We start from the raw sequence: 26345 nt of genomic DNA on the forward strand, positions 1-26345 counted from the left end.
TTAAAAAGTACCTTCTGTCCACATGAACGTTTATTTTTTATGTTTAGGATAAATTTACTTACCATTCAGCTCCAGTTGAAAAACCCCACGGCAGACTGCAATGTAGAACATCAAGATCACAGAAGAAAAAGTCCAAGTCACCAGAGAGGAGTAAATACTGCATAAACACCAAGAACTACGAACAGCCTACAATTTCTTCAAAGTCACATTCTCCATCTCCCTACACAAAGAGACGAATGTGTGAGCTTTCAGAAGACACCCGGCGGCGGCTGGCCCATTTAAATCTGGGACCCTATGAATTCAAAAAGGAAACAGATAAGCCTCCATTTGTGATTAGACATGTATGTGCTCATAAGCATTTCCACTTGAGACTTATCAAATCTACTCTGCCACTAAAATATTATGCTGAAACGGATTTCAATAAGTAGCTCATATAAATAATTTCCTTTCTTGAACTCTTAGCCACCAGCTAGAGGAAGAAAACTAACATAAAACCAATGAATATGCTTTTTGTTCCCCCTTTATGCCTTTTAATGCTGACAGATTGGGCTCCATTATGAATGCCATATAAACTCTTCCAAGTACCCATTCCTGCTCACCATACACAGTGGGCAGTGTTTTAATTCTGTAGTTGAACACTGATACTAAAATGCTAAAGTAACATTTTAAAGGAGAAAAAAAGTTTCCTATAAAAAAGGAACCCATTCCAGCCTTTTAAAGAATGGCAGTGGATGCAGATGTCCTCTGAGAGTAAGTCCTTTGGGAAGGTCTTGGATCCTGAATCTCTGTAGCCAGCCCTTGACCGGTGGGTATGAGTAGGAGGGCCTTTGGAATCATGACAGCCATGGATACATAGTAAAATTCTTTCTCAAAAACAAATTAAAGCAGACAAAAAATCTAATTTTTATTTCAGAAGTTTTCCTCTTAGCTTTTGTGTGAACAAAAATGTCTTGTAAGTAAACATATAAAGATCCCCTATATTCTTGAGTGGCATCGGTTTTAAAGGGAGTTGAGGGACTGTCAACCATTCATGTTTTTGAAGTACTTAGGAAACTGGTAGAAAGAGAGGTTTAATTTTATGCACTCATATGCAAAAACCTTAATGAGATGAACAGGGCATGACTCAAAAGACAGTCCTAGTTAAGAAGGGACTTTCAGAACCCGTTAACAGGCTCAGGATACACTGCTGTGATTGCCTAGGTGAGTTGGCCATCTTTTCTCCTGTGGCTAACATAACCTTTTGCTGGTGTTACACAAATACACACAATTTACCATTCCAACTATCTTAAAGCGTACAACTCAGTGTACCAAGGGGATTCTCATGTGGTACCTTAAGACCTTCCCCATTAGGAACCATATATTCATGAAGTGCTCCCATCCTATCTGCCTCCATCACTCTCAAAGCCTCTAATCTTGTTTCTGTATGGTTGTCTGTTCTGCCTTTTCACCTAAATAGAGTCATACAATCTTAGCACAACTCATTGATGTTGCACACGTTTGCACACAATTTTTCACACCGGGCATTACATTGTATAGCTATGTCTCTCTTTGCTTATATATCTTTTGTTTATATGTCTGTTGATAGAGGCCTGTGTTGCTTATATGCTTGGCTACTACTTAACAATGCTTTAATGAGCAATGTGTGTACAAGTATTTGAATAAATGCTTGTTTTCAGCACTTTTGTGTAAAGACCCAGTCATATCATAATTGTATATTTAGTCTGAAGACTTGCCAAAGTGTTCCTCAGAGTGCCTGTACAGTTTGCATTCCCAGCAGCTGTGTAAGGTGGTGGCAATTCTTACATTCTCATAAGCACCTTCTTTCTGTTTGTCCCCCTCCCTCTCATTTTTCTGTGGTAGTGAGGAATCAAGGACCTCTTGGATACAGGCAAGCATTAGCCTGTATCCAAAATTAAGCCTGCTTAATTTTCTCCATAGTCCTCTTAGCCTGAGTGGCATCTCATTGAAGTTTGATTAGCATTTTTCTAGAGAATGATGATGTTAATCATCTTTTCATGCATTAGTGAATATCTTTTAGAATATCTACTCAAGTCTTTTGCTCATTTTACAATGTTTTTATTGTTGTTGTTGACTTAGAGGAATTCTTCATATGACTTAGGTAATAATTTCTTATCAGATACATGATTGTTGGCGTGCTTTTTGGGTTACTTTATTGGGTTCTATTATCTACAACCCTTCCAACCCTTATTCCACACCAATCCCTCCCAATGCCCCAACACTAAGTAGGAGATAGAAGGGAGGGGAAAGGGGGCCTAGACCTCTTTGGACTACTTCCTGCTGGTTAGGGACATTGGGTTCCTCGGGGCAAGTCCAGTCTCCATCATCAGGATATCTCCAGCAATCCAGCAATAGCAACAGCAGCAGCAGGAGGAACAGCAGCCACCCCAGGCCCTCTTAGGGCTATCACATCTATTACCCTCTCTAGAGTAACCAAAATCCAAATGTAAACCATTTGCAGCTGGCAGAACTACGACCCTTGTAGAGGAAAGGCAATCATAATCAGCAGTTAGCAGCTGTGGACAATCTGAAGCAGTCCCATATCATCACCTGGGATTAAAACAAATATTTTAATATAACATAACTGGGTTTTTAAAGAAGTCAAAATTCTTACAACACATGATCTACATTTTCATTATCCCAAGTTAACCTTTTCCTCGTTTTATTGTTCTTAGATTCACAAAAGATTTTAATTTTGGTCTGTAGCCCATGTTTTTGAGGCATTTACCTCACTGTGACATAGTTATTGTTAGTTAGAAAGTGTAGTTGACCTTATTTGTCAAGTACAAACAGCATAGAAAGGCACTGTTTGAGTTCAGTGTGTTTGCTAAGAAGGTGGGAAATTGGTAAACTCTCTTTAAGGAAGGCAGAGGAGGTCACTATAGGATGGTTTTATTTTTGTGAAACGTTGTAGTTAAAAACAAACTATGAGACAGAGTCATACATTCTTAACTGAAAATTTGTTGTTTTTGGGTGGCATTTAACTTCAGCTTTGTTAAAAATGCATTGTACATGAACGATTAAACTGACTTTGGGACTCAGGCACTGTGGAATTCACCGTGTGTGTTGTGTGCTTTCTAGTTGCTTAGCAATGCAGTAAGATCTAGAATGGAGAGAGAAGGCGGAAGTGCTCATTCACACTGCAAGTCCTCTTTCCTCTAGGTTGATCCCCCAAGTCCCAGGGCTGACAATTTTTTTGGATCACCTGGCAGAGACTGTGAACGAGATGGATGGGTCAGGATGCACAGTGGTAAGAGAAAGCTGTATTTTTCCTACTCCAGATGCTTGTGCTAATGTCAGGCCTTACATGGCACTGATTAATGAAAATACATTTTTTTGCTGCATCATTGGATATCATGATAAAGTTTTCTTACAGCTTGTTGGAGACTTATATATGTAGTTGCTAGAAAGAATATGATTTCTGTGCTGTTAAAAGCATTTTATTCTTTGAAATTAAAAGTGAATATTAACTAATTTTATCCTATTGAATACTATACTGCTTTTCAGTAAAATAACTTGAATTGTGTTCTACTCAACATTTTCTACACTAATTTGACTATGAAACACATTTCTCATGTTAACATATGTTAATTTATAGGGTAGATTTTAAGAAATACAATAGTGAATTAACTCAGTTATGGGTTTGAAACACACACACGCGCGCGCGCGCACACACACACACAACTCCATCTTTAAAACCAGTTTTAAAGACCCTGGAGCCAGGGTTTTAAGGGATGCTGTAAAAAATGTTGTAGAATACTTCATTTAATAAGCAAATGACTGTGACATATTCTGCATTTATGGAACTTCAGAAAGCCAAGCCCAAGATGCTGGGAAGATAGCTTATCTTCTACCCTGTCACTGAGTACTCACATGACTTTGTTTAGGGAGGAGGGAGAGGAAAGAGAGCAAGAAAGGGAGTGACTGAGAACAAGGTCCCTGGTATCTCTTCTCCAAGAACAAGGATTGTTTCTTGAGGCCCACCATCATGACCTCATCTAAATGAGATCACCTTCCAGAAAACCATTACACTGGGAGTAAGGGCTTCAACATAGAAATCTTACAGGAGGAGATACAGATACTTAGTTTTTAACATGTTTAATACCATTATTTGATAAGAAGCAATAGCTAAAATTTCAGAACCTTTTCTGCTAGCAGCTATTCTGACTACTTAGATTTCATTGTTTAATTATCATAGAAACCGTATGAAAGTTTAGAGACTTACTATTTCTCAAGTTTCTCCAGGTTTACAAAGCTTTTTTATTGTCTTCAACCTTGAGGGATTACCCTCTGATACATTTTATATCATTAATTGCCTGTACTTTTCCTGTCTAGCCTGCTCTTTTATGCTTCTGTTGTTGAACATTGTACAATGTAACTAAAATAGATTCAGAATTCTTTATGTCCATAGGCTATGATTTTTATCTTCTTTGTCTCCTGCATTTAGAGCTTAGTTGGCTCCTTATTGTTGGTGAACATGATTAAATGTGAACTTTGGGAAACTGAACATCAGAATATAAGCTGAATATGTAAAAAATGAGAGAAAAATATGAGACTGTCAAATTATGCTGACTTTATGAATGGTTTGTGAAAAGCAGAAGGCATATCAATGTGTTAATATGGGAACTGGTGGTATATATTAGTTGCCAGAGAAATGTTACCTCAGTCTTTAACACTTGTGTGTGTGTGTGTGTGTGTGTGTGTGTGTGTGTGTGTGTGTGTACACATGTGTGTGAATTAAACCATGACCTTGTTAGACTTTGATTTCTTCTGCTCTTTGTGGTCATATGTGTATTTGCTTGGAGAGGAGTGAGACTTAGACTATTTTTTTTTTAATTTCGAAGAGTAGTTGAAGTAATTTGATTACTATTGATGGTAAGTTGCGACATTAACCTTGTGTGAAGTACATTAACATTTCACTGATATCTAGCATGGTTCAAGACACCAAGGAAACAAACATCTTGTGCTGTAAAAGAAGAAAACATACTGAATATAAACTATCTTGTGTCTTGACACCTGTAGATATTCTGGATAAAGCTGAGAAAATAAAATCTAGAAAGTTTACTAGAATAGGTGATGGAGAATAACCAATTAGGATTCTGACTTGCTCAGTGAAAGTCTAGCAATCTAACAGACTATAATACTTGAAGCTTGAGTCAAGTTGTGAGTTATTTAAGTACTATCCACGCACTCTAGGATGCCATTATTGAGGAGAGGTTTAGGATTTGATCTCAAAGCTACTATTTGGTATATACTGACCTCTCTCACAGGTTATGTAATGTATGTAAGTCTGGATTTTGATTCTGACATAGATAAGCATTGTTTCATCCTTTTGAAATGAGGACTGAATCAGAGATGGAGTATGTAACTTGACTGGAAAAAATGTATCTAAAGTGACAGAATTAGAAAATAAGCCCCAGCTTGCTTGAATTAAAATTTGATGTTGGAATTATTTAATTTTTTGCTTTTAATCATGTTAGCAATTTCAGTAATATACAACTTTTAGACAATGTTAAAAGAGATTAGACATCAGACAGATTTGGAATATTGACCTAAAAGTTTAAGGAGAATGATTGGGACCATAGAGTCAGTCTTGGATCTTAAAGGACTGAGTGACAGCCGGTCACCACCGAAGTCTGCATGTTGCATATGCCCTGCTGTAGACATAAGGAACATACCATGATTTATTGACTGCAATCTTACCTTACTATTTTTGGGCAGATTCATTGGTTTACCAAAAAGAATTATTCTTGTGTCTCTGTATAATAATAATTTTCTACTCTAATGAAGCCAATTTCTTGCTTTTCTGATGTTGACCATTGATCCTTTGTTCTGTACAATCTTTTGCAGATCATCCTCATCTTGGCTGCTGCAGAGCCAAGGACTACAAGGTGTGTTAAACCAGTTATATTAGGACAACTTCCCTGGCTTTCAGACAGCATAAGTCTATTTCTGCTATACAAAATCTAGTGGAAGTGATCATTTTCATTTTATAAGATGACATGAAAACAGTAATTGTCAGAGCATGGAATGCCATGGTTTTGGTTTCTGTGCCAAGGTGGTGTAGTGGGCCTTCACTGAGTGTCTTCCTACAGATATGATGTGGGCTTCATTATCTACTTGGACTAATTGTTGAAAGTGTGTGTGTGTGTATGTATGTGTGTGTGTTAGAGAGACAGACAGACAGACAGACAGACAAGAGATATTGAGGGAAGACCCCCATATGCATGTGTGCATGTGTATACAAGCATTGGCTTGTGTAATATGAGTATGTGTATTTAATGCATATGTGTAAAATATGTACTCACAGACACACATGTATTTGCCTATGTGATATGAGTATGTGTTTAATGCATTCATGTAATAAATTATATATATGTACACATATATATGTATTTATATAATATAATATATATATACATATATATGTAGCATCTACATATACATGCACAGGAGAGATAGCATCATGTCTAATATCCTACATGGAAGAGTGAAGATTTCTTAGTTATCCTAAAGGCAGACTTTTGTCATTTCCTTTAATGTTACACAGTTTATAATTATATATTTATTTTCATCTTTGTTTACAATCTTCCCAATCAATATGTATTAGGATATTGTCCATTTTATTGATTTTGCTTTTTAATAATTGCTATTATTTATCATATTGCTATATAATAGGATATGTATAATATATATGTATATGTGTGTATAATGCAAATCGTGTGAGTAGATTGTTAAAACAAATATGGAAAGAACAGGATAAAATTTTATGACACTAATCTGGCTGTAAGTTGACTAGTTCATTTAAAGATAGATGTCAAGACACTTTTTCTAGTGTGTTCTTCTAAGAACTGTACCTCAGAGCAGCTTTAATCTCCTACCCTCCTCTAGATTCATAACTTTTAGGGATTCCCTTGGGGACAGTGAGTAGGGAGTAATTTCACAGGTGATTTCTCAACCCAGATTGGAGATTTTCATGGAAATGCATTTATTACATTGATTATGGAAAGAATAAAGGATTGTTTTTATGGACAAATAGTAGTTAGTTGATAAATACTCAAGTAGTAGAAAAATAAAGGATTTCATCAGGAAAAGAACTATGAAGTTTGGAGTGTTCCAGAGAGTATCTAGAAAAAGGAATTCTTTTTGAAGTGTCCCCTGGAGACATACAGGAAGAGAGAGACAAGTAAATCTTCAGAAGGAAAGCGACAGGAGGAGGCGTTGGAGTAAGTACAGTGTTCGTTGAGAAAAGAGAAGTTAGCGATGGCTTTGAGTGAATGGTTGTGCTGAGGGACAACTGCATTCTTCTTGAGGCTGCCACACACCTGTTATAGCCTCTGCCTCCTCCTTGACAGTTTCTAGATTTTCAGTCTTGATTTGATCTCTTGAACAAATTAGATTCTCCTTAACGTGGATGCTTACGAATCATCTCTGTTCGTAAGTACTCATTCTTTTAGTCGCATTTTTGTTCTACTGTTTACTCCATCCTTAACCAGTGTCTGCATTTTTCTCATGTGCAGTTGCACATGTCTTGTGTATAGTAGGTATTTATTTAATACATTGGTGCTCATTGGAGAAGACATCTTAAAAACATTTTGAGTATTTACAATGTTATTACAATTGCATAGGGAAAGTGGTTTGAAAGATGCTGAGCTGAACTGACATGTTCTGCAAAGAGTAGGATGATTTGAAACAATGGAGATTTATTTTCTATCATACATGGCTTTCGAGACACGCGGAATGTTAAACAGGTGAAAAGCAGATTGCTAGTTACCAGAACTGAGAGTTTTACATCTACACAAAACCCAGTGATTTACTTTATGATCACAGGAGTGTATGTATACAATTATTTGTTTCTTTAAAACCATATACTGTGATTTTCTTTTATTTTTTTACTTTAATTTTAAAAATTATTCATTTTACATCCCAATCATTACCCCTCTTTCTGGTCCTCCCATCTCACAGTTCCTCCACCTCCCCTTTTCCTCAGAGTGAGTGGAAGTCCCCCTGGGTATCCCCCTACCTTGGGACACCAAGTCTCTGTAGGGTTAGGTGCACCCTCTCCTTCTGAGGCCAAACAAGGGAGCCCAGCTAGAAGAACACATTCTGCAGACATACTTTGCTTTAGGGTTAGGAATAGTCCCCACTCCCGTTGTTCAGGACCCACATGAAGACCGAGCTGCATGTCTGTTACATATTAGAGGAGGGGACTAGGTCCAGCCTGTGTATGCTCTTTGGTTGGTGGTTCACCCTCTGAGAGCCCCTAAGGGTCCAGGCTAGTTGACTTTGTTAGTCTTCCTGCAGAGTTCCTATGCCCTTCAGAGCCCTTTATTCCCCCACCCCCACCCCAACCCCCACACACCCCTTTGGTCTTCCATAAGAGTCCCCAGTCTCCATTCAATGCTGTGGTTCTGCATCTGGTCTAGTTAGCTGCTGGATGGAGTCTCTCAGATGACAGCCATGCTGGACTCCTGACTGCAAGCATAACAATATCATTAATAGTGTCAGGGATTCATGTTTGCCCATAGGATGGGTCTCAAGTTGGGTTGGTCATTGCTGGTCATTCCCTCAGTCTCTGCTCTATCCCCTGTCCCTGCATTTCCTGTATAAAAGATAAAATCTAGGTGAAAAGTTTTGTGGGCAGATTTCTCTACTGGGGGTTCCTGTCTGGCTACAGGAGGTGACCTCTTCAGGTTCCATATCTTTGCCTCTGTGAGGCTCAGCTAAGGTCACCCTATTAATTCTTGGGAGTCTCCCCTATCCGAGGTGGTATGTCCTCATGATGTCCCCCATGTGGACCAAAGGGAGAGAACTTTTGGAAGAGGGTATGGGGAGAGGTTTGAGGAGGGTTGAGCATCAGGTATGGAGAGAATGGCTGTAAGAATGAGTGATTTTTAGTTTTTAAATTAATGATGGTGCAATATATTGTTTTTCCCTAAAGTGTATGTTAAATGTCTTAAAATTAATCTTGGTTGATTCTGCCAAGTTTCAATGCACACGTGCATGCACACAAAATATCTCAAACATTCCACCATGTCATCTCTATTCCTTTAACTATCTGCTTCAAATGAATGCTGCTCTCCTTATGATTACTTTGCAAGTATTTAGGGGAAATAAATTCTATGAGAATTTCAAACCTAAATAAACTAAATAAACTAATAGTAAACCAACTTACTGAAATTGAGAAGCATCCCAATTTTTTTAAAAAAGGAAGAAAATAAAAGAAAAATATCGTGACTCCACATTATAAGAGAAAAGAACCTCCAAAGATACCATTCATGGACCTACCCTTAACGAATGTTCTGTTTCCCAGTGCGACTCCCTTGGAGAAAACTAATCTTTCACTTGTGAGTGGCTATCAATTGGAGAGAGTGTTAGGGTTAGAGATGGGGGTCATGTGTCCACTTCTTCATTTTATTTTTTTTTCATTCTTTTTTTTCAGAGCTGGGGACCGAACCCAGGGCCTTGCGCTTCCTAGATAAGCGCTCTACCACTGAGCTAAATCCCAAGCCCCTCACTTCTTCATTTTAAAACCCCATCTGGTGCAGATTCATGCAGTCCCTGTGCATGCTGCCTTAGGCTCTGTGACTTCATGTGTGCACCAGCTTTGTTGAATCTAGAAGACCTTGACTCCTTGGTGGTCCTCTATCACTTCTTGCGCCTGCACTCCTTATCCTCCCTTTCTGCAGTTCCCTGAGCCATGAGGGGGGAAGGGTTGATGGGGAGATTACATTTAGCGCTGAAACGATGTCTGGCTGTGTATCTGCTCCTGTCTGCCGCAAGAGGAAGCTTTTCTGATGAGGATTGAGCAAGGTATCTAAGAGTATAGCAGGAAATCCTTAGGAATTATCTTACTGCCAAGTTCCTTTGGCAGAACAGCAGCAATTGGTCTTCCCCTAGTCCTTGACCTACTTAGTCTCAGGCACTTGGCCACCCAAGCAGTGCTGGGTAGGTATGAGGTCCATCTCAGGCACTGTGTCTTCAGTCATTTTAGATGTTGGTTGGGAACTCTCACCAGCTTTGTGCCACCACTGCACCAGCTTATCTTGTATACAGGTCGCCTGTGCAGACTGAAGGGCTCATGGCTAACCTTTCTTTACCTTTCTTCTCTGATAGCATGATGAGTTCAGGTAGGCAACAATGCAACTTCTCTGTGTTTTAGGTGTTGTTTTCAGGAAAACAGCTTTACTTGTCAGTCTGTGGGGAGCAACCAATAACCTTGGCAATGACTGGATTCTTTGAGGCTTCCCATAGGACCCCTTTGGCCAAGAACTCATTTATATTTAACCCATTCCCAGTCCTTTAAGCTTCATTTGGTTATGAAAGATGTCTAATTGGGGCTTTGTCTCCCCTTTCATTTGGTGATTTCATTTAGATCACCTTCATGTATATATATTTTACTATTACTGCAATGTTTCCATATGACCCCTCAAATGGCTCTTAGTTTTAGTGATCCCTACCAGTATTCCCTTATTTCTGCCTTTACCCTTCCTGTTACTCGTCTGATCCTCTCTTCTAGGTACCACCCCTGACCATCTATAATTATCTGTTCCAATGGTTTTCAATTTGTGGGTCATGATCCCTTTATACGTCACATATCAGATATCCTGCACATTATAATTTTTTTTGCTAAGAATAGCAAAATTACAACTACGATATAGCAACAAAGTAATTTTATGGTTGGGGGTCACCACAATATGAAGAATTATATTAAAGAGTCACAGGATTAGGAAGGTTGAGATCAACTGATCTATTCTATTTCTTTCTTAGGATCCATTTTCTGCCTATCCCCAGTCCTTCTATACATACTCTATAGTCATATGGGTTATAGTTTGCTTATTAAAGCAAACACTTAACACTAACATCTACCACATGCAAGTGAATTCATGCCATGATTTTATTTCTGTCTACCTTATTGAGTGATTTTTTCCAAGTTCCATACACTTACCTGCAAATATTATTTTCTGTTTTAATGGCTGAGTAAATGTACCATGGTTACTTTACCCATTCATTTATTGACAGACACCTAGATTTTTCCAATTTCTGGCTATTATAAATAGAGCAGCAGTGAACATGATTGGACAAGTGTCTCTGTGGTAGGATGAGTGTCCTTTGGGTACATCCCCAAGAAAGGTACAGCTGGATCTTGAGGTAGATCGATTCTCATCTTCCTGAGGAACTGTCACACTGATTTTCATAGCGGCTGCACAGGTTTGCACTCCCAGCAGCAGTGGATGAGTGTTGCCCTTATTCCACATCCTTTCCAGCATGAGCTGTCACTGTTTTATTGATCTTGGCCATTCTGGCTAGTATAAGGTGAAATCTCAAAATAGGCTTGATTTGCATTTCTAACATAATGTGACATAGCATTCCTAACATAATTTCTAACGTAACAACTAAGGATGTTGAGCCTTTAAGTGCTGCTCAGCCATTTGTGTTTCCTCTTTCTGAGAATTCTCTGTTCCCCATTTTCAAATTCTTTTTGATGTCCAGCATATATCAATCAATCTTCAGTATTAGCCCCTATCAGATGTGCAGTCGGCACAAATCCTCCTTTACTATTGTTAGCTACTTTTTCCGAATCACAGGGTCCTTTGCTTTTCATTTTCATTGCTTTGCATTTATTAATTCATCTTCGTGCTAGTGTTAATAGCATTCTGTTCAGAAAGTATTTTCCTGTAGAGCAACCTCTTAACCTGACTTTTTTTTTAGTCTCTCTGTTTAATGGAAAAGCTTTAATGTTTTGTTTCTGTTTTAATGCTCAAATCATTTTTGCATCTTAACCTTATACCATTTTTAACTTTTTCTGACTTGTATCTCTTAATTTCTATTCTCAAAACAGTTCTTTCCTAACAACATCACTTTCTTCCTATAACTCCTCAGTTTCTAAAGTGTAAATGGCAAAATTTTATGTTTTCTGTACAGAATTTATATCTTATGCACATATTTATATTAGAGCATGTGTGTATATCCATGTACACATGTGATTAGATATACATAACATCTATTATCTTACACCTTCTTGATGAGAACATTTAAAGTCTTAGCATTTTCACACATTTAACTGTAGTCACTATGTTGTACAATAGATCTTTGCACTTTTGGCCAAAGGCCTCCCCACTGTGGCCCTTGACAGTCTCCACTTTACACCTCCTTCGAGGAATTGTTTTTCAGATTCTACAGGTAAGTGAGGTCATAGTCATTTGTCTTTCTGTGTCTGGCTTATTTATCAAAACAACTTCTGGAATCATGCATTTAATTGCAAATAGCAGGGCTTCCTCACTTTTTAAGGTCACATAATATTCCATTATATTTATCACATTTTCTCATTTTTCATCTCTCGATGGACACAGATTGATTTCATATGAGCTCATTACTTCTTGAGAGCTGTTGCTAAATGCAGATAAGACCCAGGGCTGCTCATGTTTCTTCCCTGCTGTTTCCTTAGAGACATAAGCTTGGAAGTTATGTGGTCTATTTTCCAACCTATTTTAGGCAAGAGTTTTATTAAAAATTTTTGCTGCCGTTTTACATGAATCTTAACTTCTCTATCCCCAAATATCTGTTCCCTTGCTGCCTGCTCCCAAGGAATGCATAAATGAATATTTAGCTTTATGTTAGGGATAGTATATTAAAATACCAGTTCTGAATTGCTTAGGGTAATGCTATTTGTTGTACAAATAAGACTTTTAACTTCAGAGGCTAAATATAGTAGAGATTTACATTTTGATCATTTAACAACTAGAAGGTGCTTCTGAACTCCTGTTTCATCCTATGCATTAACCCATTTGTGGCTCTTCTTAATCTTTGACTTCACAGGTACCTGTGTAGGCATGGAGAAGGCTGTTTCTTAAGAGCCTGGTCTTGGAATGGGCACTTGTTTATGTTTGGTTGCCAAGAACTGACCACCGTGCCTCTCCTCAGGCAAAGGTTGCTCCTTAGCAATATCTACTCTGGAGGAGGACAAATGAGTTGTGATAGATGTCTAGTGGTTTCTGTGGTATTCTAGATTTGAACTTCTTTCCTGCCCCTTGACAAGGATTTTATGACTGAAACTGTCATGCTGGAAATAAAAATGGAACACAAGTGGAAATCATCTCTATTGTTGTTGGTATTCCATAGTAAGATGGATGTTCATAGCGTCCACCATCGAAGATGAGCGAGTTTGGTCCATAAGAAATGCCAGGGATAATATGCACAGTGCTTTGGTGTTATGCTCCTCACCCCCCCATTAATTCAAACGTTTTTAGGCTTATTTTATTTGGCATGTATTTTGCCTGTATGTGTACCATTTGCATGCTTTATGCTCATGAAGGTCAGAAGAGGGCATCAGACACTGTAGAATTGGAGGTCAGGGTATTTTAGACCTTCTATTTGGCTCCACTCTCAATTTTTCTACCAGCTTCTGATGGATTCTTTCTGAGGATTAAACTTCTATCACATGGGTCTTTGTACATCATGTAAAAACCAGACTATAGCAGTTAAAATACAAAGGATTTAACATGACCAAGAACTGTAAGGCATCTTGAGTACCTTCGGGTCTGCTTCTAATGAATCATTGGTGAAATTATGTCATTTAAAAATGAGCAGAGAATTGATTATTATCAATATTAAATAAATAGTCTACAGCATAAAAGCCTTATTTCATATGAAAAATTTAAATCTGGCTTGAACAAGCATATAACAAACTGAAAAAAGCCCATGAAAGTCTGTCAGTGCTGGCTATGTTTGGAATTCAACCAGATAATTTCAAATTTAGGACTTGAATCTATGATTCTAAAAGTCAGAGGCGAGCTCTCCAGGAGGCAGTTCACCTGTGAGGAAGCAAGCAGGCAAACAACAGCAAATTCCAAAATGTGAATCAAAACACACAATCAGAGAAGTAACCCAGTGTGCTGTTGGAATGAGAACAGCTAAAGCTCTCCTTCCCCGGGCAGCTCAAAGATGAGTTTAGCAATTTATAGATGTTCATGTACATGAAACTTCCTCCTATAAACTCATACAAAATACCAGACAGTTATATTGTAGAATCATTAGCAAGGCATTACCAGTTTTCAAGTCTAATGAACACATGAAAATATCAGATATCATTAAGAGGGTTCTGCAGTCCTGGAAGATTGTGAACTTGGTTTAACAAACCACTACAAGAGTTATTTTACCATGGCAGCTAGAGAGACACCCGAGAAGGGAAGCTGAGGGGATCTTAGAGGATCATAGAGGAAGGTGCTATTTACACATTGAGGGTTTTATCGGTGTCTAAGATCTTTGCATCTATATACTTTACTGGGCTCAGAGTTGTCAACAGCTAATTCACTAGACGTCTTTCCCAACTGTATGCTCTGTTGATCTTAAGGGAAGCTTTTTAGGGCATAATGCAGAGGCGGGGAGGGGGGCACCACCTTGACAATAGTGTCTCTGAAAGTGAAAGGTTAAGTGATGATATTTATAGAGTTTGGAACATTTTAATGGGGGGCCTTTCAGTATGAGAATGTAACAACATTTTTATATAAAAGCTTAGGGTTAATAAACACAGAGGCTAGAGGCTTAGCAAGTCATAATAGTGGAGCAATAGAGAAGGTATTCATCAGTTCTGAGAAGGGAATTGCTTGTTCACACAAAGAGAAGAATCAGTATTGTTTTGAGAAGGGAACCCTTCTCAGGAGAAGTCATGTGGAATGAAGGTGGTTAAATCATATGGATGTAGGTCTTCTGGGCTCTCCTATTTCACTAAGTTAAATATTTTTTCTTTAACATGTTACACATCATTAGATTTGTTGAACTCAACATGACAAACTTTAGTTGTATCCGTTTCTTCAAATGATGTAACTTTGTGTTTTTATCTGAATGAAACTCTTATTGTGTATATGTACGACTATATCTCTCTTCACTTATCCGTCTGTTGATGGACAGATTCCCTAATGTGGCCATTGTATCTTCACATCCTTAGTATGATGCTCTCTTTACTGTGTTGTACCTGTCAACTGCTCCCTTTAAAATAAGTCCTTGTCATCTACTTCCATTCCACTCTAGCACTTCTGATCTCCTTTCTTGTTTTACTTTCTTTGGTGGACCTTAATACTTCTTGGAATGCTCCATGTTTTACATATGTTTCATGTTCTATGTTTATGTCTTAAAGCTACTTCTCCTTAATAGAATTCTACAAGTACCACAGTAGCTAAACTGAGCAACAATCTGTGGTTCATTCATATGTGCTCGTTATTTTACATACACCAATGTAGATAATTGTCCCACTCCTACTCAAAAGTGTTGAGTTAATGAAATTTTATCATGTTCTGACTGTCTAAACCTGGCCTGGACAAGAACAATAGATATGCTTAAGTGGACAGAGGAAAGCCCAGGTGGCCCCAATCATACACAAAGAACTACAAGCAACTTAATATTGCTGAGAGTAGGAGAAATAGTTTTACTCACAGAAGAGCACACCAGTTGATTAGCCAGGGGTCAACAGACTGAGCAAGTTTTTTATGTATATTTCTCATTAAATAAAAATAAATAATTCAAAATTATATAAGTATATATGTATATATATATGTATATATACATGTATGTATAAATAGATACACATGTTTTTAAACAGGTTATCAGGTCACCACATGGGAGAGACTTCGAGGATCCCTTTGAAAGATGTGAGGACTATTTGAGCCCAAGGACATGCAGCAAGCCCCAGCATTCAGCAAGGACCTTACTAGTCCATTCAGCACCTTCAACAACTCCAAAGCATTGTGCAAGCCCTGTGCTAAACAGAGCCTCTCTCAGGGAAAGGTGAGTGCAGTTTCTGTTTCCCTCATCTTTCCATTTTGAGCAGAAAGATCATGGGTTCCAGCACAGCCTGCGCTATACCTATCATTTATTGAATATTCAGCACTACAGACAATACAGCATATTCATATGAAATGATTATAAAATTAGATTTTGATTTTGAGACTTAAATTTTTTGTTTCAAGTATATTATATATTGTGCTAGTATTTCTCACTAGCACAATTTACTTGACATGAACTTGTTAGCCAGCTCTGGCTCTTTATTTCTTAATTAGTTAATATAATTTATTAAAGGTGAAAAACTGAGTGTGATAGGTTGTTTTAGTAGACCCCCTGGTGATTTATTGTAATTGGTTTGCCTTTAAGTATACAAATAGTCTACACTGAATTTTCTGATTAGTCTCAATGGTAAAACACGCATTGTTGTATGTGGTGGTATCTGGCTTCTCATTTACCTCCTGCCAGCCACGAAGAAGAATTTAAATCATGGGAAGAGTCAAGCTTTCTAAGAATGTTTGCATCCCAATCAGAAGGATTCTTGTATGTGGGCATGGGAAAAAAAGCCCACCCCTTTACATAAAACTATTCTTTTCTCATTAAAATCATTTAGGCTATTTTTCTTTTTTTACATAAAAACTGAAACAAAAGAGATAAAATTTTAACACCTTGACTCACATCCCACGTTTATGTATGGCATAAAAAAGTAGCCACTCAATTCTTAAAACATATTAAGTTCATTCATCAACAAATACTTAATTATCTGTAGAGACTCTATCAATAGTCCAGCTGAAAACAGCTATTTTGAACAAGATTCTGACAGCTGTACTAAAACACCCTGCTCTGAACAGATACATTTATCTGTTTCCTCATCAACTTTGTAAGCATTTGGACTGAGGGAGGGGGAAGGGAGAGGGAGGTAACATGAGTATGTGTGTGATACTGGACACTTGATACTGACATACAGAATATTTTTAATTTAAATTTGTTTTTTGAGGATTTCGTGCTTGAGTGCTATATTTACAGCATTCTCCTATCCTCCCTCCTTACAAGTCCCTGTTGTAGTAAATATTTCATCTTAAATTGGGGTTTCTACTCCACCTTTGCACATTCAGTTCCCAGATAAAAGACACACAACTTTTATATTTATACTAAGCCTTAATCAACAATAAAGCTGGGCAGCTATCTACCCTCTAAGCTATTACTTTCTGTTTCCCCATCAATAACCCTGAGTTATAACTAGGCATTTCCATCTGGGCCACTCCTCATGGTCATGTTTTCATGGCTTTCCCAACCCCATAGCATCTTTTCCCCTTTCTATCTTCCTCCTCCACTTCCTCTTCCTTCCCCAACCCCTCCTCCTCATGCTCACTTCCTTAGACCTCAAGCCCGAGAACTCAAACCCTGCTTCTCTTCTTCTGTCCAGCTATAGGCTGTAGGCATCTTTATTCACCAGTCAGGAATAACTTCTGGGCAAGGTTTCTAGCATCACTTGGGTCTACTTGTGGGTTCCCTCATCCCTGGGAGCAACCAGGCCTTGGGGGCCTGTATTTAGCATTGCAATACACAGCAAAAGACTAAACATCAGCAACTCCCCTTGTCTTCTCTCCCCCCTCTTAAACTCATGACCTCTTCTAATAATTATTGTTATACATGCATGTATGTATATACACCTACTAAATGCATTTAGTGTTGCTCATATGTACATGTTCTTGGGCTAACCGTTTAAGGTTATATAATCTATAGTGGTATCTTCCCTGGAGAAGTCTGATTCTTCTTCCCATTAGTGGCCACTGACTTCCTGTAGCTTTTCATGTAGGGTTGGGACCTTGGGAAATTTTTCTAATCCATATAAATATGTCACCTGGTACTGTCAATATATAGATCTTGTTTATGCAACCATATTGTTGAGAGTTCATGGGTGCATCCACCCTTTATGACTACAAGACACTATCTTGCAGGATGCATACTGGTCATCTGACTTGTAAGATCTTCCCACTCCCCCTTCTGTCATATTCCCTGAGTCTTCAGGGTAAGGTTATGTTGTACATGTACCAATTAGAGCTGGACACCTTGCCATCACTTTCTGGATCTTGACCAGTTGTGGAGTGAGACACAGAATTTTGACTGATGCCATTTCTAGTTCAGTAGAATCATGCCTAGTGATTGGCATTGGGATAAAGGAGTGCTCTCATGGTGTGTGCACACACATGCATGCACTCCCTTACTTTAGAAGTTGATTAGAAACTCTTAGAGAGTTTCTGAAGAAGTCTGATGACTTGAATCTCACTATCGGGGCTTTTCTTGACTTCTGCATTTGCTAAGATGTTCAGATGTTCAGTGAATATATCTGTTAAGCCTTCCATAAGACTTATATGTTACTGTGGTTTTGTTTTGATACTTGCCAGATATACAGGTTTTCAAGAATGCCTTTACTTATATTGTAAATATTTTAAAATATTGTTTTGTTATCTTCCATCTTTTTAAAAGTATTTTGTAAAATTCTCCAATTCTACATATACTACAATAGCACAGGCTCTTGAGAAGTTATTTTATCTGTATTTACAGTTTGAATGTCTGTGAAGTCTTTATCGAATATAGTTAAAATTAACTTTTCAGTAATATTTCAGTGGGAGAAATAATTTCAGAGTAAACATTACTTTTTGTATTCTCTCTCTTTCACCATGCCCCAAGTTTTATGAGACCTTATTTCATTCAGTAATCCCTACTGATAGAAAATTGTTATGTAGACCGACTTGTGCTGATCCACCTGTGTGTCTACCTCAGGAGGGTTAGGACACTTATTTCCTGATGAATAAATGTTCTTAAGCTTTTTGCTAAAATAAACTGAGCATCTTTAATATTCAACATTGCCTGTTTTACTTTTGATTGGGTGAAATGCTTAAGCTTTTTGCTAAAACAAAATGAGTGTCTTAAATATTCAGATTGCCTGTTTTACTTTTGATTGGATGATTAGGTGAAAGTGAATTTGAACTCACCAAGATGAGTTAAAATTTTATTAATGTATTGTTTGTGGCAAGCATAATAGTTTTTCCCCATCAACATTTAACAGCTCTATTTCAATGCATTTAATAAAGAAGGGCTTTCTCCTAATGTTCAACTCATTATTAGGGGCAAGTACATTTTATTCTCTTCAGGACTCATTAAATAGATGGCGGTCTTGAGTTTGGTGTTTCTAGGTCACTAGTAATATATTTGCAGCTGTTTACAGAATCCGTTGAAGTCATGAAGCAGTATAAATTGATGTAAATGTATATTGTATGTCCCAGGAAAAATTAGATTTTTTTCAAGCAGATGTATGTCAGAGACACAGCTGCAAAAGTTTTTATGTACAGTATTCATTGAAATTACATTTTCTCTAAGACTGAAATAAGATGGTAACCCTTTGATCATGTTTTTAATAAACAGATTAAAAAATCTTTATCAGTTTTAGCCAATGAATTCTTATTTTAGTGAACGTACTGTTTTACTCATTAAATGCTTCCAGAAGTTCCCATGCCATAACATGGTTTCAAGTTTGCTTATAAGTATTTCAGAAACACATCTTTAAGTAAAAATATTAATATTATAACTCCAGATTTGTTTTACACTTTACATTGTTACTAAAATAAGGCCTGAATATTAGCATACCTAATTAAGAAGGAATTGGTACCCTTTTAAAATCATGCTTAAGTCTTTTTCTTTTGTAAGTCATATTAACGCTTCTTAGGCAAGCATTTCTTATACCATAGCACAGACTAGTGGACCCATTCATAGTGTCTTTGGGGAGGCCCTGGAGTTGCACAGTTGCATCTCAGATTTCCACAATGGGCTTCGTGTGCTGAAATAATTGTTCTGTCAATCCACTTGCATAGGTGCCCCTACTCTTCCTTTTATTATGCGACAGATTAAGTTTGGGGTTATTTATTAAATTTATTGTCTATTTATTTCTCTAAAGTAGATCCTTTAAACCATTTACTTATTTAATGATCTGTACTTTGTATAATAATGTAATACTCTAATTGTGTTAGAACAAGCTGAGAATGAGAAAGGGACAAATTTAAGTAATACTTTAACATTTCTTTATAGGGGAATTATCAATATCACTTCAAATATATGCTATAATTATGAAGTCTAGAAATTTTCATGATGACCTGAATAAAATAAAATAGCTTAATTATGTGAATGTCAATTTTGAATTAAAGAAGAGAATGAGAAGAAATAGATGCTTTATTTCTTTTCTGACATTTTAAATCCCAATATGCAGACTCTAATTAAAGTCATGCTTTTCTCATCTATATTTTAATATTTCACTTTTAAAAATACAATTCTCTTAGTGCACAGAGAGGTGACATCACCTTTGTTAAGAAGGGGCCATTTTCCAAAAAGCACCTAAAGAAATGTTCAACATCCTTAGTCATCAGGGAAATGCAAATCAAAACAACCCTGAGATTCCACCTCACACCAGTGAGAATGGCTAAGATAAAAACCTCAGGTAACAGCAGATGCTGACGAGGATGTGGAGAAAGAGGAACACTTCTCCATTGTTGGTGGGATTGCAGACTGGTACAACCATTCTGGAAATCAGTCTGGAGGTTTCTCAGAAAATTGGACATTACACTACCTGAGGACCCAGCTATACCTCTTTTGGGCGTATACCCAAAAGATGCCTTAACATATAACAAAGACACATATTCCACTATGTTTATAGCAGCCTTATTTATAGTAGCCAGAAGCTGGAAAGAACCCAGATGCCCTTCAACAGAGGAATGGATTAAAAAAATGTGGTACATTTACACAATGGAGTACTACTCAGCTATCAAAAACAGTGACTTCATGGAATTCATAGACAAATGGAATGAACTAGAAAATATCATCCTGAGTGAGGTTACTCAATCACAGAAAAACACACTTGGTATGCACTCATTGATAAGTGGATATTAGCCAAAAAGCTCAAATTACCCAAGATGCAATCTACAGACCACAGGAAGCTCAAGAAGAAGGATGACCAAAATGCAGATGCTCCCACTCCTTCTTAAAAGGGGGGAAATATCTATAGGAGGGGATATGGAAGCAAAGTTTAGAACAGCGACTCAAGGAATGGCCATTCAGAGCCTGACACACATGTGGCCCATATATATACAGCCACCAAAACTAGATAAGATTGATGAAGCTAAAAAAAGCATGCAGAAAGGGACTGGATATAGATCTCTCCTGAGAGACACATCCAGAGCATGTCCAATACAGAGGTCAATGCTAGCAGCAAACCACTGAACTGAGAAGTGGACCCCCTTGGGGGGAATTAGAGGAAAGAGTTGAAGGAGCTTGCAACCCCATAAAAACAACAATGCCAACCAACCAGAGCTTCTAGGGACTAAACCACTACTGAAAGACTATACATGGACTGACCAAGGGCTCCAACTGCATATGTAGCAGAGAATAGCCTTGTTGGGGCACCAGGGGAAGGGGAAGCCCTTGATCCTGCCAAGGTTGGACCCCCAGTGCGGGAGAATATGGGAGAGGGCAATAAGGGGGATGTATAGGGGGAATAACCATATGAGGGAGGGAGAGGGGAGGGAATGGGGGCTTATGGACAGAAACCCGGGAAGGGGAATAACCTTTGAAATGTAAGTAAAGAAATAAATAATAAAAAATTTTAAAAAGAGGGACATTTTATTCACATTCCAAAGGAATGGAAATATGAGTGGATTTTAAGTTGTATTTTCATCTCTTATTTATAAGATATTGCTTATATTATAAAGCTTATATATTGAGTGTAGCTTCCTGTTTGTTCCACATAGTTTCAAAGTATATTAAATTATTAGAGAACAAATTTTAATTTTAAGGACATGGTACATGGAATTATTGTTTTGATGTGAAAGTTTACATGTTTATTTAGAGATAAGTGCTAAAGAATCATGTGCCAATATTCTTAGTGATCAGATATGTAGGGATAGGCTCCCAAGATACATGTCAAAATTAACTATTAAGACTAATTTTTTAACATTATAGTTAATAGTGTAGCGGAGAATATGTGTCTAAATGTGTTATTTTTCCTCATATTTGGCCAAAAGAAAAATTACATTATTTTAAGCTCATAAAGTTGGGGAAAATTTTTTTCTTTCCTGGCCTTAACTGTTATTCTTTCTTTCTTTCTTTCTTTCTTTTTTTTTAATGTGCCCACAGATTCCATTCTGATTGGTGTTCACCTCCAAACTGTGATGAGATCCATGACCGGGTAAAAGATGTCTTGAAATCACATCAAGCTCATGGAAGACATTTATGTGTTAGTTTCTAAAATTTTTTCTTTATTGAAGACATTTTAATAGGCTCCTCAAACAAGCTAAGGTGGTTACAGATTGTAGTTCTTAGTTGTGGAGAAGGAAAATGTATTCTGTGAAGGAGTCCCCAGGTTTCCTATGAGCATTTATATGTATATGTTTTGTGTGTGTGTGTGTGTATGTGTGTGTGTGTGTGTGTGTGTGTGTGTACATGTACACATGTGCTGTGACACATGAGGATGTCAGTGAACAATATTGCTGGAATCAGTTTATCAGTTCTGTCCTTGTACCATGTGTTTCCTGGGGATCAAAATTAGGTCATGAAAGACTGTAAAGCAAGTGCCTTCACTGGTAGAGTCGTCTTGGGGTCCTAGGCTTTTGTTGATGTTTCATGTTTCAACATTAGATATTTACCATTGATCAAAAGCTATAAGCATTTTTCGTCATGATCGCATAAAAAGTCACTAGAGTTACTTCATAATAATCATTTTGAGTCTTCGTTTAGTGCATTTGGTGAAAGTGCATTTGATTCTGTAGGTAGGCCTGAGGTGGGGGCTGTGTGGAGGGCCTCTTTTGAAGTCAGTTGTTGGGCTAATTTACATGTCAATAAGTACAGGAAAGAAAGCAGAGCAGGCCAGATTTATTTTATGGAAGAGCAATATATAACATTTTCAGAGAGAAAGTAAATACAGTTATGTTTGTGGTAACTTGGAATCATAACAGTATACTATTTTTGTATTAGGTTTTTAAATTTCATTCATTAATTTGAAACAATTTGTTGTCATAGTTTGTATGTTTCAAGTCCTATCAATCTTCTTTTACATAAATAAAAATCTAGCATTTTAATGGTTTGTTTAAATTAAAATTTATAACCTGTTTCCCTTTTTACTATTTTAATTATTCTAGTTTAAAAACTATTCTGTTATTTCTTGGCCCATTGCTCCAACATATATAAATTGCAAATTATTTCTTTGGTGACCTTTCTAATAGTATTGAGGCATGAGAACCTTTAACTTTTTGTATGTTTACTATCAGGTACTTTATTTCCATATATATAAAGTTGTTGTTCCTAAATTAACAATTATCTGCTTTAGGCTCATATATCAGTGAGAAATTGTGATTTTTACATTGGAATCCACAGTAGTTCCAGTAGTATCAAACTGAAGTGCTTAGGTATAATTTTAGCAAAATATTTGTGGACTGTGTGTGGTGTGAAGGGGCAAACACAGATACAGTTTGTCAGGCCGACAGATGGAGGACTTGGTATTTGAAACTTTGGTGATCTCTAGATCCCATGACGTCAGATTTAGCTTCTTTTCAGTGCTGAGAATGAAAACCAGAGTCCTGTGCATGCTAGGCAGTGGCAGTGAACTATATATATAGCCAGATCATTTGATGTTAACTTTTTGTAAAAAATATTTTTATCTTAAATGTAAAAATATTTCATCTGAATGTATGTATTTATGCCATGCGTATGCCTGGTGCCCATGGATAGCAGAAACAGACACTGAATACCTTGGACCTAGAGCTACAGATGGTTGTAGGCCACAGTCTGGGTGCTGGGACCTAAACTAGGTCCCCCAGTGAGAGAAGCAAGTGCTTTTAACTGTTGAGCCATGTCTCCAGCTACTTTTTGATGTTGTCTTAATCAAAACCCCAGCTTACTTTAAAAAACCAAACATTGGAGGGCATATTCTGAAAGACACATAAAACACAAAGGAACTTCAAAGATGAAAAGAAAGGTTAATGAGATGGCTCAGCAAGTAAGGGTGCTGACAACCTGACCCCAGAGTTCAATCCCTGGGAAGTCACGGAGCTGCGGGCGGGGAAGAGACTGCTAAGAGTTGTCCTTTGACTTCCATCTCATGTGTACTTATGTACATACAGATACATAGGCACACATACATGCAATGAATAAATATAATGAAATTAAAATAAATATAATGAAATTAAAATTTATAACCTGTTTCCCTTTTTAGTATTTTAATTATTCTAGTTTAAAAACTATTCTGTTATTTCTTGGCCCATTGCTCCAACATATATAAAATTATGCATACTTTCCACTTTTTTTCTTTCTCCACTTTCCCACAGTTTTGATTGTATGTCCGATGAGATTCCTACACACTCTTCTTCACAATCCTCATTTAGAGTGCTGAATATTGTGAAATATTCTATTCACAATTGATTTTTATTTTGATGTCTTTTCCAGTCATTTTAGTTGCCTGAAGTGTTTTAAGAGATTGCTATAGATGGATACATTGGACCAGTGTTTGTGAGTTTGGTATTTTATCTATAGCTTTTATGCCATTAGTTTAGGTGCATATAAAATTCCTAGGCTACTTTTAAAACACACAACTGTTTCCACAGAGAATTTCCCTGAAGAAATTTTGACCTCCCTGTAATTTTTTTTTATCGCATGTGTTGGGGGACAGCGAGAGAGAGAGAGAGAGAGAGAGAGAGAGAGAGAGAGAGAGAGAGAGAGTTTGAAGCTTATTAATCATACTCAAAGACGTGCTATTTTTTATTGAGGATTGTTATATGTTTTATTATATATTTAAAATTTTGTGAACATATTTATAATTCTTTTTTCATATTTATAATTTTTCTGCTTCCTGCCCTTCGAATTCTTTTTCAGGAACTCGTGTGACATATATGTTGGGTCTAATTTTCACGTATGCTGCACAGTTTTCGAGAACTTAAAATCTAGAGTTATCTGGGAAGGGGAAATCTCAACAGAGGCATTGCCTCTGCCAGCTTGGCCTGGACATGGCTGTAAGGCATTTTCTTGACATAAGAAGAGCCAGCCTAATGTGGGCATGTGAGCTCCTCCCTTGGCTTCCATCAATGATAGACAGTAATGTGGACACCAAATACACACTTTCTTCCTCATGTTGTTTTTAGTCAGTGTTTATCACAGCAAAAGAGAAGCAAACTGGACACCAGTTGATACAAGAGAATGGGATTTTTATGTAATGGATACGATCATGTGATGCTTTTGTCTTGGAATGTTTTATGGGAGGAAGGTAGAGGATTTTGATGAGTTCGACTCAAATATTCAGTCAGTGCTCCAAGCCTAGTGAGTTGTTATGGTAACTGGAAGATAATGCACAGGGAACTGAAGGTCTGCTTTGTGATCTTTAAGAGAGAATCTTTTGGGCTGTTCTTATGGTATTTTTGACCATGAATCTAAGGAACTAAAAATCTTTGTTCCACTGGGACAATTGATGCTACTTAGCTTAGGCTAAGAAATAAACTGTGACAAACAAGGGAACGTTATCACTGATGTGACATTTCTAAGAACTTTCCCCCAGAATTCAGTGCACAGAACTTGTGGTCTAGAGGGAATTTAGATTGCATTTCAAGCTGACAGCTGAACTTGGTACATAATTTGTAAGAGTCTCCCACCTGCTACTGATTTTGAAGGCATGAAGGGATCTGGGAGAGCAGCTGAGGCTTGACATCCTTGGCAGGGTCAGTGTCCCTGTTGAGAGGTCAGAAGGTCATCAGTGAAGATTCATTGCATCATCAGGATTGGAAGGATGTTGACTTTTTGTTTGCTGTCTTTTCCTCTCTAACCAGCTCACAGTCTTTCTTTATGAAATTATTTCTTCCTAAAATTTTTGTCCCTCACGTATATAGATAAGCATATTTTTATCAATACTTTTCTGAAGTTTCAGAGACAAAATATAATTTAGTGTAATTAGTAAGATATGTAGCCTGTAATTTTTTTAAATCATTTTTCCCTCCCCAAATACACAGCATAGTTTCTTGGCTTTCTTTCACTTGCCATTTGCATTGAATTTTCAATTTTCTTTCCTCCTATTGCTCTGTTTAATTTGGAGTCTGTCCCAGGTGTTATTTTACTGTGCGATTTTATGAAGAGAAGAAACTTTGCCCGTTAGTTTTGAGAGTTAATGGTTCCCAGGTGGCTCTAGCTCCTGTGGAATTTTCTGTGAGTCTCTGTGCTCGCTCACTGCTGGAGGAGTTGGAAACATCTGCCTTTGGTGGCTGCCCACAAGCTGATGCAGTGAGCTTCTGAGACGTTTGAAGTCATCAGGTGGATGCCACCTGGTTTTCCCCTGTCCTTTCCTTCACAAGTGTCTGCACCAGCCTCCTTTGTTAGTTAAGGTGCTGTGCTAACAGGCTGTCTTGTCACATCATTTCATTGTATGTGTTTTCCATGGATTTTTGGTACTGATTTTTTTGGGTAGTTTAAAATTTTTACTTCCTTGGTATGTATTTTATTCCTTTGTTCAATAGAATGAATAT

General features: G+C 37.4%; 1 protein-coding gene across 3 annotated transcripts in view; it reads left to right on the forward strand.

Moving 5' to 3' along the window:
* Positions 1-26345, forward strand: part of Spata6 (spermatogenesis associated 6) — an 83427-nt gene that overhangs the window by 45769 nt on the left and 11313 nt on the right. For all 3 annotated transcript variants that reach the window (NM_134392.2, XM_039109229.2, XM_039109230.2), the window contains 5 exons: positions 48-341; positions 3181-3268; positions 5869-5909; positions 15617-15801; positions 21982-22081. In NM_134392.2, coding sequence (NP_599219.2) covers positions 48-341; positions 3181-3268; positions 5869-5909; positions 15617-15801; positions 21982-22081 — 708 coding nt within the window. The remainder of the gene's footprint in view (positions 1-47; positions 342-3180; positions 3269-5868; positions 5910-15616; positions 15802-21981; positions 22082-26345) is intronic.

The sequence above is a fragment of the Rattus norvegicus genome, chromosome 5 (assembly GCF_036323735.1).
Source record: "Rattus norvegicus strain BN/NHsdMcwi chromosome 5, GRCr8, whole genome shotgun sequence".
In the NCBI taxonomy this organism is placed as follows: domain Eukaryota; kingdom Metazoa; phylum Chordata; class Mammalia; order Rodentia; family Muridae; genus Rattus; species Rattus norvegicus.